The 12810-nt window shown below is 34.1% G+C and overlaps 1 protein-coding gene across 1 annotated transcript in view; it reads left to right on the top strand.

Moving 5' to 3' along the window:
• Positions 1 to 483: 483 nt before the first annotated feature.
• The window catches only part of LOC126879775 (aristaless-related homeobox protein-like), a 97662-nt gene continuing 85335 nt past the window's right edge, over positions 484 to 12810 (top strand). Inside the window, exon 1 of the mRNA XM_050643025.1 lies at positions 484 to 706. Within this exon, the coding sequence (XP_050498982.1) occupies positions 601 to 706 (106 nt within the window). The 5' untranslated portion in view covers positions 484 to 600. The remainder of the gene's footprint in view (positions 707 to 12810) is intronic.

Below are 12810 nucleotides of genomic sequence, written 5' to 3'. Positions count from 1 at the left end.
AATAGCGAATAATGAGCATGTTATTAAACGGTCGTAGCAAAAGTTTCATTGTTACGGAGAGTATCTACCTATTTTGATAGTTATGTAATCCTACTTACATAATAGGGGTGTAATATTCCTTTACAATAAAATAGCAATTTCTATACTCCAATAATAGATAGATAGCCTACTTATGCGGTATAATTAAACACTTAAACTAACAAACATAATATTATTATGTATTATTATTCTGCTTATTTTAATCTAATAATAAAACACCTGATTATATCTCATTTAATCAAATATTAATAAACCTAATATACATATATCTAATCTATTTCATTATCTCCTAACACAATAAAAGCTATCACATAATTGTGTATATATCCCGAACTGGCGTGGTTATACAACTTTTGAGTGTGCGCGCAAGCCCCTAAGACTCGGATTGGTTCTTTGATTGGTCGACACGACGAAAGGCAGTGTCTCCAGTCCCCTCAAAACAACGTTAGCAAGTAGTCGACACTGTCAGTAGGAACTTGAAGTTGAATGTGTAAGGGTAGCATTAGCAACCAGATTTAATTTGTGAGGACTGTTTTTGTTTTGTAGTAGTGTGGTTTCAAAATGTCACAATCTAATATTTTGGCTGAAGAGATTAGGCCGAGGGCAGTGTACAGCATCGACCAGATATTAGGAGTTAGCAGCCAGACGTCTGCAAAAAATAATATAGGTGAGTTTTCTATAGATTAAAATTAGGATTAAATTTCCAATCTTAATTGAATTATAATCAAATTAATTTTAAAATACGCCAACTTATAATCAAGTTTGTGAAAAAGAAAAAGACCACATATTTATAGTTTTTTCTTCAATTTATTTATAATCTTGTCTTTGCTCCATAATTTAAATATTTGTTTTAAACTCTTTTTGTTTCTTATATTTTATTTTTTGTCCCCGATATTTTTGAGGTTTCCCGACACTGTTGAAATCTTAAAGAAAACCTTAAATCAATCGTAACTCTTCATTTTGTTTGTTTTAATGGTTCTGTCCCTACTAGTTTTTTGGTTTATTGTTTTCTTTTTATTTCTGAGGTAGTTCCAGTTCTTGTTTTTCTATAATATTTATATTATTTCACAAGATACTGTATTTTATACTTAAAACTTCTTTAACTTTTTTTGTTGGTGCAATTTTTGTCATTACAAAAAAATATTTTTCTTCGATAAGTGTTTTAGGAATACTTACCTAGGTACCTACCTGTTAATGATTTAAGTTTTATATCTTTGGTTTCCTTTCGGGATTCCTTTTCCCCCTGTATACGGAACTTTCAAGAGTCACAACATAAGTAGGTACATACTTTGAAATTGATATTTTGTTCTGTTGCTATTTCTGCTCTTTTTTTATTTTATTTTGTCTGTTGTTTTCAACAATCCTAATGCTCTTGATTCCTTAAGTATTTGGTTTTAAAAAACTTTTGTCTCCCATTGGATCATCTTTTTATGTAATTATAAATATCTGTAATACTTTATCTGCAGTTCATAATTATTATGTTTTTTATATTTAGTTCTGTTTCTTTTGCCTGTCTCTTAGCAACATGTTAAAATGGGTAACTCAGTGGCGGACCTACAAGGAGGGATAATGGGTAAATTTCCCCCTTACAAGGTCCAAAATTAAAGAAAAAAGTGGCTGAAACATAAAAATATATCTATTAGCTGACATGAAACTGAAACAACAAACAGACAAATTCAACCCAAGAAATATTCTAAGTAGGAAAACTTAATAAAGGGAACTTAATGCATATAATTTATTATGTATGTCTTTTATGTAATTTGAGTTTATCATTTTAATGTCTTTCGACTGGTGTTTCATTGGAAGTTGCAAGTTCCCTCAAAAACAAATTTCCCCTCCCAAGGCAAATTTATAGATCCGCCACTGAGGTAACTGGGTTACTGCTTTCAGTCTATCATTGATTTTAAGTTAACAATACATTATCAATTTAATAGTTGATGTAAAGGTCCTGAAACTTTTTAATTGGGAGTAAACCAGTGGCGGCTCGTGATTTTTACAATAGGGGAGGCTATACCTAACTCTAAAATATCTAGACTGCACTAGCAAAAAAAATGCGCCAAAAATGTAATATAAGGTCCAATTTTTTGACCATTTTGTATTTACATTTCATAATATCAAAATTCGTAATTTCATAATATCATATCATTTTAAAAATAATTAGTCTAATTGTAAAAGTTTAATACCAAAGTTTGTGTCGTTTATTTGTTAACCATTCCATCTTTGTAAGTAGATAAGCATATAAAAATAAATACAGATTTGAAGTTTTGCTGTCCATACCTACAGGTTGCAGGTTCACATTTTTTAAGATACTTAACTGAATTTTTTAAATTATAAACGCGGCCTACTGCGAATCCAAAAACATGATAAATTACCGATATTTTGCTTTGCGTTACAAATATCCGAAAAAGTTATTTGAACAAGTTTTTCCAAATATTATTCTAACCTCAAATACCAAATTTCATAACAAAATTCGCACTTTTAGTTTTTTCATTATTTTTAGTCTGTCAGTGTCCCGACACTGAAAAGTAAAAGGGACTCAAAAGACTAGATATACATTATTTTTAGTCAGGACCCTAAAATTCGTTGTCCCGAGATGCACGCAAGGGCAACGGAGCCGAGAAGCTAGTTAGCCTCCGTTGGTAAATCTCCGGGCAGCGTGTGATGGCACCGTATAGATGCCACTGTTAGGAGACCGGGTCTCCTTAAACGCCTGCTGCGCTGCGCGGAGCATTAGCAACGGAGGCTGGCCGGCTTCTCGGCTCCGTTCATGCATCTCGGGATAACCCAGGGTCCTGCCTACAATAATAATAGTATCGTTCGCGGTACCTGTTCCGTACTTGTCCAGGATTACTTCGCATGCGCACTTTAAAAATCGCATGCGCACTTTAATAAAAAGAACGCTCTTTTTTAAAGTGCGCATGCGAAGTAATCCTGGACAAGTACGGAACAGGTACCGCGAACGATACTAATAAAAAAACTGAGACGCAATCATGCGTTCTAATGCTAATGCTCCGTGCGTATGGATGTTTAGTGATAATATGGAATTTACACGTTGTATAATAGTGAGAGTGCTTGTTGTTTTTCGCGATTCGAGATAAACAAAACAGTGTAGCGTGGGTAAAAAATTTATGGGGAGCTAAGCCTCCCTTGCCTCCTCTAACAAGCCTCCACTGGAGTAAACCACAACTGCTTGTAATGAGAATAAAATTTATCTATACTTGTTTTGACGTTTCGATTTCCAATTCGGAAATCTTTATCAAAAATTGTGAATGATCTTATGCTGTGAATGTTTATAATTTACCATTCATAGTTTTGCTTTAGAATTCTTGAAATCGATTTAGGATTGGAAATCGAAATATCAAACCAAATCTAAAAAATGTAATTAAGTACAATCAAATGCTGTTTTATTCACATATTAAGCAATACCTACAGTATAGAGAAACAGTATGTGAAGTTGAAACTTGTCACTGATTTGAAACACTACATAATGTAGGTACATAATTGATGAGAACCAAAAATAAACATTTAGAAAAACTTTGTTTATTTGAATATAATTTAGAAGTGTCAATACCTATAATGAAAATTTATTGGGTATAAATAGGCACATAATTAGTTCTTTAATTATTAACATAGATATTTTTTGCTTTTTTTAAGCAACCTTTTTTTATAACAAACGAATAATTCATTGTATGTTTATACCAACAGCAAATACTGTATTTTTAATTTATATTTCGGTAAAGTCAAGAATACCTATACCTACATGAAATAATTTTGTAATTTAAAATCGGGCTCTGCTTTATAATTAGGCCAGCCCTTTACTTTCCTTCTTCAATTAAGAAGTTTTATCGTTGACCTTGGCTTGCTATTATTTTTGCATTTTCTTCTTCGCACGAGTTTCTTATGTCTCATCTGAACCATGAGTGTTGTTTGCGACCTGGTCCTCTCCGACCTTCTAACAAATCTAGCAACCTAGTTTTGTCCATTAAATGATTGTTTAAAGGTTATATTTGTCGCCTCTTAATGACCTAGATATTAGATCTTTTGCCGATTTAACTAAGTATGTTTAAAAGTTGTCTTTCGGTATTAGAGGAAAGTCGCCAATTATGGAATACCATTTTGTTTTGGGAATATAAAATAATACCTTTATAGAAATGAAAACAATTTAGTGTTATGACACATCAGTCATACATTTTTATATAGTAATTAAAAGCCTTCTATTAAATATCTTCATTAACAAAAAAAAAAACGAACAAAAAAACAAAATCCCAAATGAGTGACCAAATATGGAATAGGTACCCATATATGGAATATAGGCATAAACCAACATATCAATAACAAAAATAGACATAAACATCTGAGATCAAATAAATTTAAATAAGAAAATTATGAAAAATGAAAGAAGTAGCTTAATTAACTTGCAGACATCATAGATCCATGTATGAAACTCTGGACCAGCACAATCATAATGAGCCCACTAACACTTAATCCACTATTCCATAATTAGGCACCAACGACTGTCCATATTTGGATTTGTACATTAGTTCAAACTAGTATCAACATTTTTTCAAGTCGTACCTAATGTTTTAATTACAGAAGGTCATAAAATATCAAAATAAAGGTACTATTGATATACGCAATAGCATAACAAGTCTGTATTCATGCAAAATAACCAATAATACTCGTTGAATATACCTATTTACCTTTGAAATTTTCTGCGAGATGATAAAACAAAACGCGCCTGTCAGACACGTATCGTTCGCGCATCTGACACAGAGGTGTGAATACGATAATAAAGAGAGCGACTAAAATAGAGGATGGTCTTGTAGTGCGCTTCGCACTTATATTTTCGGAAAAATCAAGGAATTCCATATTAGGGCACTATTCCATATTTGGTTACTTTCCTCTAGTTCTTCTTAAGACCTCTTCATTTGTAATATAGAATTTTAAGACTCATGGAAATTTAAGCGATCTTCTGAGACACCACATTTCGTACGCGTCAATATACGGTTTAACCATCTTACATTAAGTGACCAGGTCTCTCTACCGTACATTATTATTGGCCATGTACCTATACTCCTATACCATTTTAGGGCGCGAATAAGGAGACTCAGAGTTTCGCTAACAAAGGCAGTTATTTAATTTGGTCAAAATATTTCTTGCTATTGCTACTCGTATCTTTACCTTTTCATTGCAGCCCAATTTACTGTTTAAAGTAACTAAGATATTTTAATTTCACAACTCTATCTCTAAGTTGGTTGTTTATTTTCATCTGTGCTTGCATATGGGATTGTCTGCTGATTATTAACATTTATTTCGTTTTTGTGATGTTGATATTGAGAATATTTTATTCTTCCACTGTGTTAATATTATTTTCTAAAGTATTTTCCACCTAAGAAGACCGCTTTGCAATTAAATGCCGATAACTTTATTACTAGCGGACCAGATAAGCGGCGATATATTTTACACTATCTTTGTGAATAACATTTTATTGGTCTGTTGTGTCATTCAGCACTACTCAACAAGTTTTCGTTTATTCGTTTTAATATTTTATTGCAATAGTACGGAATATACAGTGCGCTCTATACGGAATATACAGTAAACGGAATATACAGTATATACAGGAATATACAGTATATATACGAATATACGGAATATACAGTAACCAGACTCATGAGCTGAAGAGAAGAATCGGTCTTGGGTGGGCAGCATTTGGAAAACTGAGAGAAACTTTTAAAAGTGAGTTACCCACATGTCTAAAGAGAAAGGTATTCGATCAGTGCGTCCTCCCAGTCTTGACGTACGGATCAGAAACACTTACCTTAACTAAAGCCTCGGCTACCAAACTAAGAGTCACCCAGAGAAGAATGGAGCCGTCAATGTTAGGAATAACTCTGCGAGACAAAATCAGAAACGAAGAAATCAGGAGAAGAACAAAGGTGACTGACGTCATCGAAAGGATAGCCAGGTTGAAGTGGAGATGGGCAGGAAACGTAGCCAGAATTACAGATGGGCGATGGACGAAGAGGTTATTGGAATGGAGGCCAAGAGAAGACAAGAGAAGCGTCGGTCGACCGCCTACAAGATGGACTGACGACTTAAGAAAGGTAAATAAAAACTGGATGAGGGCGGCGCAGGATAGATGGAGTTGGAAACGAGGGGAGGAGGCCTATGTTCAGCAGTGGACTTTTGAGGCTGGATGATGATGATGATGATACAGTGCGCTGGAATAAGTGTTACCCCCCTTTACTAACTTATTTATTTTTAGCACACAGTGATAACTTTGATTTTTTTAAATGGGAAAGTACATCATGTGACATTTAAAAGCTTTTGAAAGACTCATTACAAAAATGTATAATACTTTAATCCTTTTTGAAACAGTATGCGCAAAATTTCGGTCAAATTATTTTGAAATGTATTCATTTTTTTCGAATCCTGAGACAACTAATAAGTATTTTGAAAAATTTAAACGCAGAATGAAATATTACAGTATTATCAAGGGTCAAAAGTCCCTGAGAACTTCTATAATGATTATTGTAATAATTCACAGGGGTGAAAAAAAAAAAGAAAATTTAGTCGGATTTTTAATTTCAAATATATCATTAAAAATAAATTTTTGTTTATTCTACGGGACTTTCAGCCCGCGGTAATAATGTAATCTTTTATTCTGCGTTTAATTTTTTCAAAAATATTTATTAGTTTTCTTAGTATTAGAAAAACATGTGGCCCAAAAAATGTGTTAACCCAGGCCACAGCAACGAAACTTAGAGTGGCCCAAAGAAGAATGGAACGGTCACTACTTGGACTGACTCTCACAGACAGGGTCAGAAACGAAGAAACCAGAAGAAGGACAGGCGTCAAAGATGTCATAGAGCGAGTAGCATGGCTGAAGTGGAATTGGGCGGGCCATGTAGCCAGAATGAAGGACGGGAGGTGGACCTAAAAAATTACAGTGTGGAGACCAAGAGAAGACAGAAGAAGTAGAGGTAGACCACCTACACGATGGACAGACGACGTCAAAAGGATTGCTGGGAATTGGTTGCAGAAAGCTCAAGATCGACAAAACTGGAAGAAATTAGAAATGCGTCTAAAAACAATTCGATCGAAATTGTGCGCCTACGCTCTTAAAAAGGATTAAAGTATTATACAGTTTTGTAATCAGTATTTCAAACGCTTTTAAATGATCTATCACATGATCTACTTTTCCATTTAAAAAAGTCAAAGTTTCGCCTGTCACCTGAAGAGGGATCGCGTAAAGTTCGAAACATTGATGTTATAATATACTTTGATTATTTAAAAAATCGCCCTGTCCGAGCGTTTAGCTTATGTGTGCTTTACTAGAAATAAATATGTCATTAATGGGGGGGGGGGGTAACACTTATTCCAACGCACTGTATCTTATTTAAACAGTGAATTTATTTTACCTCTTTTTTCTGTGTTAATTCTCCGATGTTGATGTTGTCTGCTATAGTAGCTGTATCATCGACATATCGCAAATTCACATATCGCAGAATTAAATTTATTTTAATCCATCTTTTATTCTGCTGTGCAAGTTGGAAGATCTTTTCTACATAAATGCATCTAACAGCAGAGGAGAGAGGATGCAACCCTGTCTCACACCCTCACTTGTTTCTACTTGTTGAGTATGTAGACTGTTGGAGATACTTGATTCTGCCTTTTGATTCCAGTACAGCTGTTGAATCATCCTCATAGCTTATCCATCAATACCAATACCAATAAATACCAAAGCGAATAAAAACATCCCTTCTCTACTCATAGCATTTTTGCATCAATAATATTATGCAAATAGTGCCTCCCGTGTTCCTAAACTGTTTTTAAACCAAACTAAATGTCGCCGTTTTCTCTTCACATTTGTTTTGTTATAAATCTTGGGAATTACTTTTAAAAACGCTTTGAGTATAGTACGTGGCTCATTGAGCTAGATGACGAATTCTGCGGAAGAACTAAAATTTTTCCAAATTCAAATTCACCTTTGTGAACTCGAAACTTCTTTGGGTCTCTGTATTCTTCGACTACAGAAACAGGATATAGTAGGAAGAATAATAGGTAAGATAGGACGTAAAATTAATAAATTCAATATGAGTAATATTAATGATTTTCCGCATTAAAAAATATTTTACCAATATGTTTATATGTGATACAAAAACCACAAATATAGCTTTTCAATTTTCCAATTTAAATTATTATCATGAGTAATATTAAATCTGGAAAAGTCAAGATAGGAACCCAGATTAGATACCTAATATTGAAGTGTCTAATGATTTTCTTGGATTTTACTACTTTACTTCATTAGTAATTTTCCGTCGCTATTTTCTACTTAATTTTACTCGAAGTTTCATAATGTTATAAAATTTACCAAAAATGTTACAATCAAATGTACCTATTTAAAACAGGTAAGTATGCATATTTTGAGAAAAAAAACATACACCCAATTTGATATGTAGTTGATGATTAAAAATCAATGAAATTTATCATCATTATTCTTTTTGCTTTTATGCCCATGCAGTGTCGACTAATTAGATTTCTACATAAGTTTCTATCTTGGATCGTATCAATATCCATCCCCTTTACCGACATGTCCTGTCTAAGCGTTTCCCCAGGTCTTCTTTGGTGTTCCACTCTTACTCCTTCCAATAACTCGCAAATCAGCAATTCTTACTTAGTAAATAACGTCTCGACGTTGAGCGTGACCAAACCATCATAACCTATGTTCTTTTATTTTGACATCAGTTGGTGCTACCCCTAGATTTATCCTACGCATTCTTAATATTATTCTTTTTTTCTCACACGACTGATCCATCTAAGCATTCTCATTTACGCCACATGTATTCTCTGTTCCTCTTCCATTTTAATTGCCCAACATTCAGTTTCATCATCATAGCTGGTCTTATGGCTGTTTTATAGGATTCTCCCTTCAGCCTCATTGGAATTTTTTCTCACACCACACACCACTCGCTTTCTTCGGCTTCATCCATACAACATACAATCCTAATTCTACTGCATGCATCTCCATCTATTTCACCATTACTCTGTAATTCCGATCCTATGTAGGTACCTAAAACTACCTATTATTTTTCAAAATTATTTCACCATCAAAAGATATAGATATAGAGAATGTCAACTTTAAATGGACATTTCAAATGCTCTATTTTTGTCCTTCTAAGTTTGAAACCTATTTCCTCAACAGCTTTTCTCCACTGTTCCATTCTTTTCTAGTCCAGTCGCTTTCACCATTTCCTACTAACACTACATCATCAGCTTATACACTAAGCACCAGGAAATGTTACCCTGTAGTTTATCTGTTATATAATCCAAAACTAATGAGAATAAATGAGGATTAAGCACCAAGCCTTATTGTAATCCTACTTTTGCATAAACTTTATCAGTTTCTACCACACCTGACCAAACATTAGTTATTACTCCCTTATACAAGCCTCATGACTCTCACAATCTTTACGTATTCACCAAGGACTCCTTTCTTATTGAGTGCCCACCGCAGAAACTCTAGAGGAACTCTATCATATGCTTTCTCAAGAGCAATGAGTACCATATGAGCGTTTGTTTCTTTATTCCTGGATTTTTCCGTCAACTGCCTTATAATGAAAATAAATTGCATCTGACTTGCATAAAGCCAAATTGATTATTGAATATTTCGGTTTCTTCACGCATCTGTCTATCAATTATCTACTCTCTCCCACATTTTTATGGTATAAACAGGTAGTTATACGGCCATGTAGTTTGCATATGCATGTATATTCATATTTGAGCATTTACATGATCTATTTCCGGTTTTTAAGCATATACGCTTGTTCTTTTATGCCTTTGGCTTGACACTTTCAAGTTTTGCTGTCTAATTTTGAATCTCTTTCCCTTTAAGGTTTTCTTTCGATTTATCGAACCATTATTTTTTTGGACAACAGGTTGTCTTTTATCATCCATTTGTATCCTCTTCTGTCTACAAAATATCTCGGTGAAAATATCAAAAGGAAAATACCTGTAGTCGAAAACAACATGACTCCAACTAAAAAATTGTGGTAATATACCCTGTCAAGGCTGTTTCATAAAGACATGAGCTCTAGACTATATTTTGCATGGCCATTGAACATCCACTATAGATCTGTAGAACCGGGCATCGGTCCAAGAATCGTGGAAAGACTATTATGAATAAATAAAAGATTGACAGTAAGCCAGTTGGTGCCAGTACGACCAGTTTCTACCAGACGCAGACGGTTTCCAGAATGAAAACTATCCTTCTTTAATACCTCTACAAATTTGTAAAACCTTTCCTGCTAAGTATATATACTTATTTCTCCTTCTTTGAATGTTGTTTAGCATCAATTTTTAATTTACTTATATGACTGTCTCTCTGTGACACTGGTGAAATTTCCCATACATAATAGTTAATACAAGAGAGTTCCATTGAAGAAGCTGGGCCAATCAATGTAAAGAATGTTAACATAAATAAAAGCCGTCAAAGTATGTAGGTACTATACAATCAACTCATAACAAATATCAAGATAAGTACACAAATAAGAAAATTACTTGGAAGAGTATGATTATAAGGGGTCTAGAAGTGAATAAAAAGAAAAACGTACACTTGTGCATTGGAGAAGAAGACAAAGATCTCATATCAGACGCCATGACCACCATAGGCGTAAATCAATATTTCGCACGAAAGAACATTAGTATAGACAAAGCCATAACGGAAAGGAATACGACAGATAGCAAAACCATCACAATGTCAAGCAACAATTTTGGGGACAAATCCATGAGCAAAGAAAACAAAAAGAGATAAGAGACTATAGTGACAAGTATCACTCTATACAACTGTGAGGTACGGCCACTGTAAGAAAGAACACTGGCAATGATAAGAGTAACGGAAATGTTTTTTTTTTGAGAAGAACAGCAGGAAGATCTAGAAGACAAAGGATTACCAACGATCACATTAGAGAAATAATGAGAATCAATCGAACAATAACTATAGGCGCGGATACAGAGGGAGGTCAACGGGTCCATGGACCCCCCTATTGTATTTAGTCTATAAGTATTTTTTTATTATTTATTATTTTTTTCTGTCAACCAGAGCTCAATTATTTTGATACCGTGGGTAACTGAGATGACTGAATTTTATCCTTAGAGTAAGTGAGTCGTATGGCTAAATCTGGACAATAAAATATTTGCGGTACGTCTGACCCCCCCTATTATGAATTTCTAAATCCGCGCCTGATCACTGATGACTTATCGACAAAAAACATCTTATCTGGCTCGGACATATACAAAGAATGGACAAACAACGAATACCAAAAGAAATACTAAAATGGCAACGAGAAGGAAAGAGAAAACTAGGTAGACCGAGAAAAAGTTGGAGCGAAGGAATAGAGAAAGAGATGAGAGAAAGAAACGTAGAAGAGAACCTATACAACAACCGGACGAAGTGGCGATTGGTATATAGTCGGAAAACGGAGTAGGCCGTTATAAACGGATATGTAGTAGCTTCTTCTTCTTAAAGTTCCCCCTCCTATCGGAGGTTGGATATCATAATCGCTATGGTCACTTTGTTGCTGCTCTGAACAGTTGTAATGAACTACAGTTAAACCATTCTCTGAGGTTCCTCATCCAGGAGACGCGTCTTCTTCCTATTCTACTTCTTCGTTGGATCCTTCCTTGCATATTAATTCTCAGCAACTCATATTTTTCTCCTCTGGTAATGCGACCCAAATATTCCAGTTTTGTAGTTTTTATACTGTTCATAGTTTCTAACTCCTTATTTAAACGTCGGTAGCACTTCAACATTGGTAATCCTTTGAACCCACTGAATTTTCAATATTCTTCTGTAACACCACATTTCGAACGCTTCTATTTTTCTTATGTGTTGTTTCTTCAATGTCCAACATTGAAGAGACATGTAGTAGCAGTCGATTCTAAAAGTTACTAGAAATTTTTTAGAAATATAAATTAAAAAAAAAACAAATTTACGTTATTTTAGATTATCTTGCAAAACACTAGAGGATTACAATACAACAGTTAGGTCCTTGACAAGGGGAACTTTTAGGGGATGACAACTTTTGCGATTCATTCATTGTTTGGTACTTGAACATTTTTAGTCTTTATAATGCCGATACCTTGCATTGTTGATCGTTAGGGGATTAGTCAATATTACAAACAGGGGATTTCTAAAAAGGTTTTAACAGTCATTTGGTAAGTGAATGAATGCTATATTAAAAATCGTTAAAAACAAAATTATAGTAGGTAGGTAAAATACCAAGCAACAACGAGGGAAGTTTATGTTGATTTATTAATGGACAAAAAATTTAGATTTTGAATGATTGGGATGCAAATATCTGTTATCTTCTCACTAATTTTCGTAAAACTTCGACTTTTCACTAAAGTCGTAGTTTATGTGTGTTTCTTAATATTTTACACATTAATAATCTTAACTACATAATATGGTTTCGACCAATCCTGTAAAAATCATTTGAATACTAATATATTTTTTCATAGAAGATTTCATTTTGGGTACTTGAGCTATCAATATAGATCATACGTACTCAAAAATCCATAAAGATAGCCTCAACAAGAGAACTAATAGTTGTGTTAGGTAAGCTCGAATAGTCGAAGTAGAAGTGTACTGATAGATCCGCGGGCCCTGGTTCCTGTTGGTCTGCGGGCCCCGCTGCCCAATAAAAACACACATTATACCGGGTGGACCAAAAGTCAGTTAACGCTATCAAAAAAAGTCACGCGCAAGTTTGC

This window comes from Diabrotica virgifera, chromosome 2, assembly GCF_917563875.1.
Source record: "Diabrotica virgifera virgifera chromosome 2, PGI_DIABVI_V3a".
NCBI classification, from domain to species: Eukaryota; Metazoa; Arthropoda; class Insecta; order Coleoptera; family Chrysomelidae; genus Diabrotica; species Diabrotica virgifera.
The sequence above is the reverse complement of the archived record's forward strand: the minus strand, read 5'-3'. Positions and strand labels throughout refer to the sequence as shown.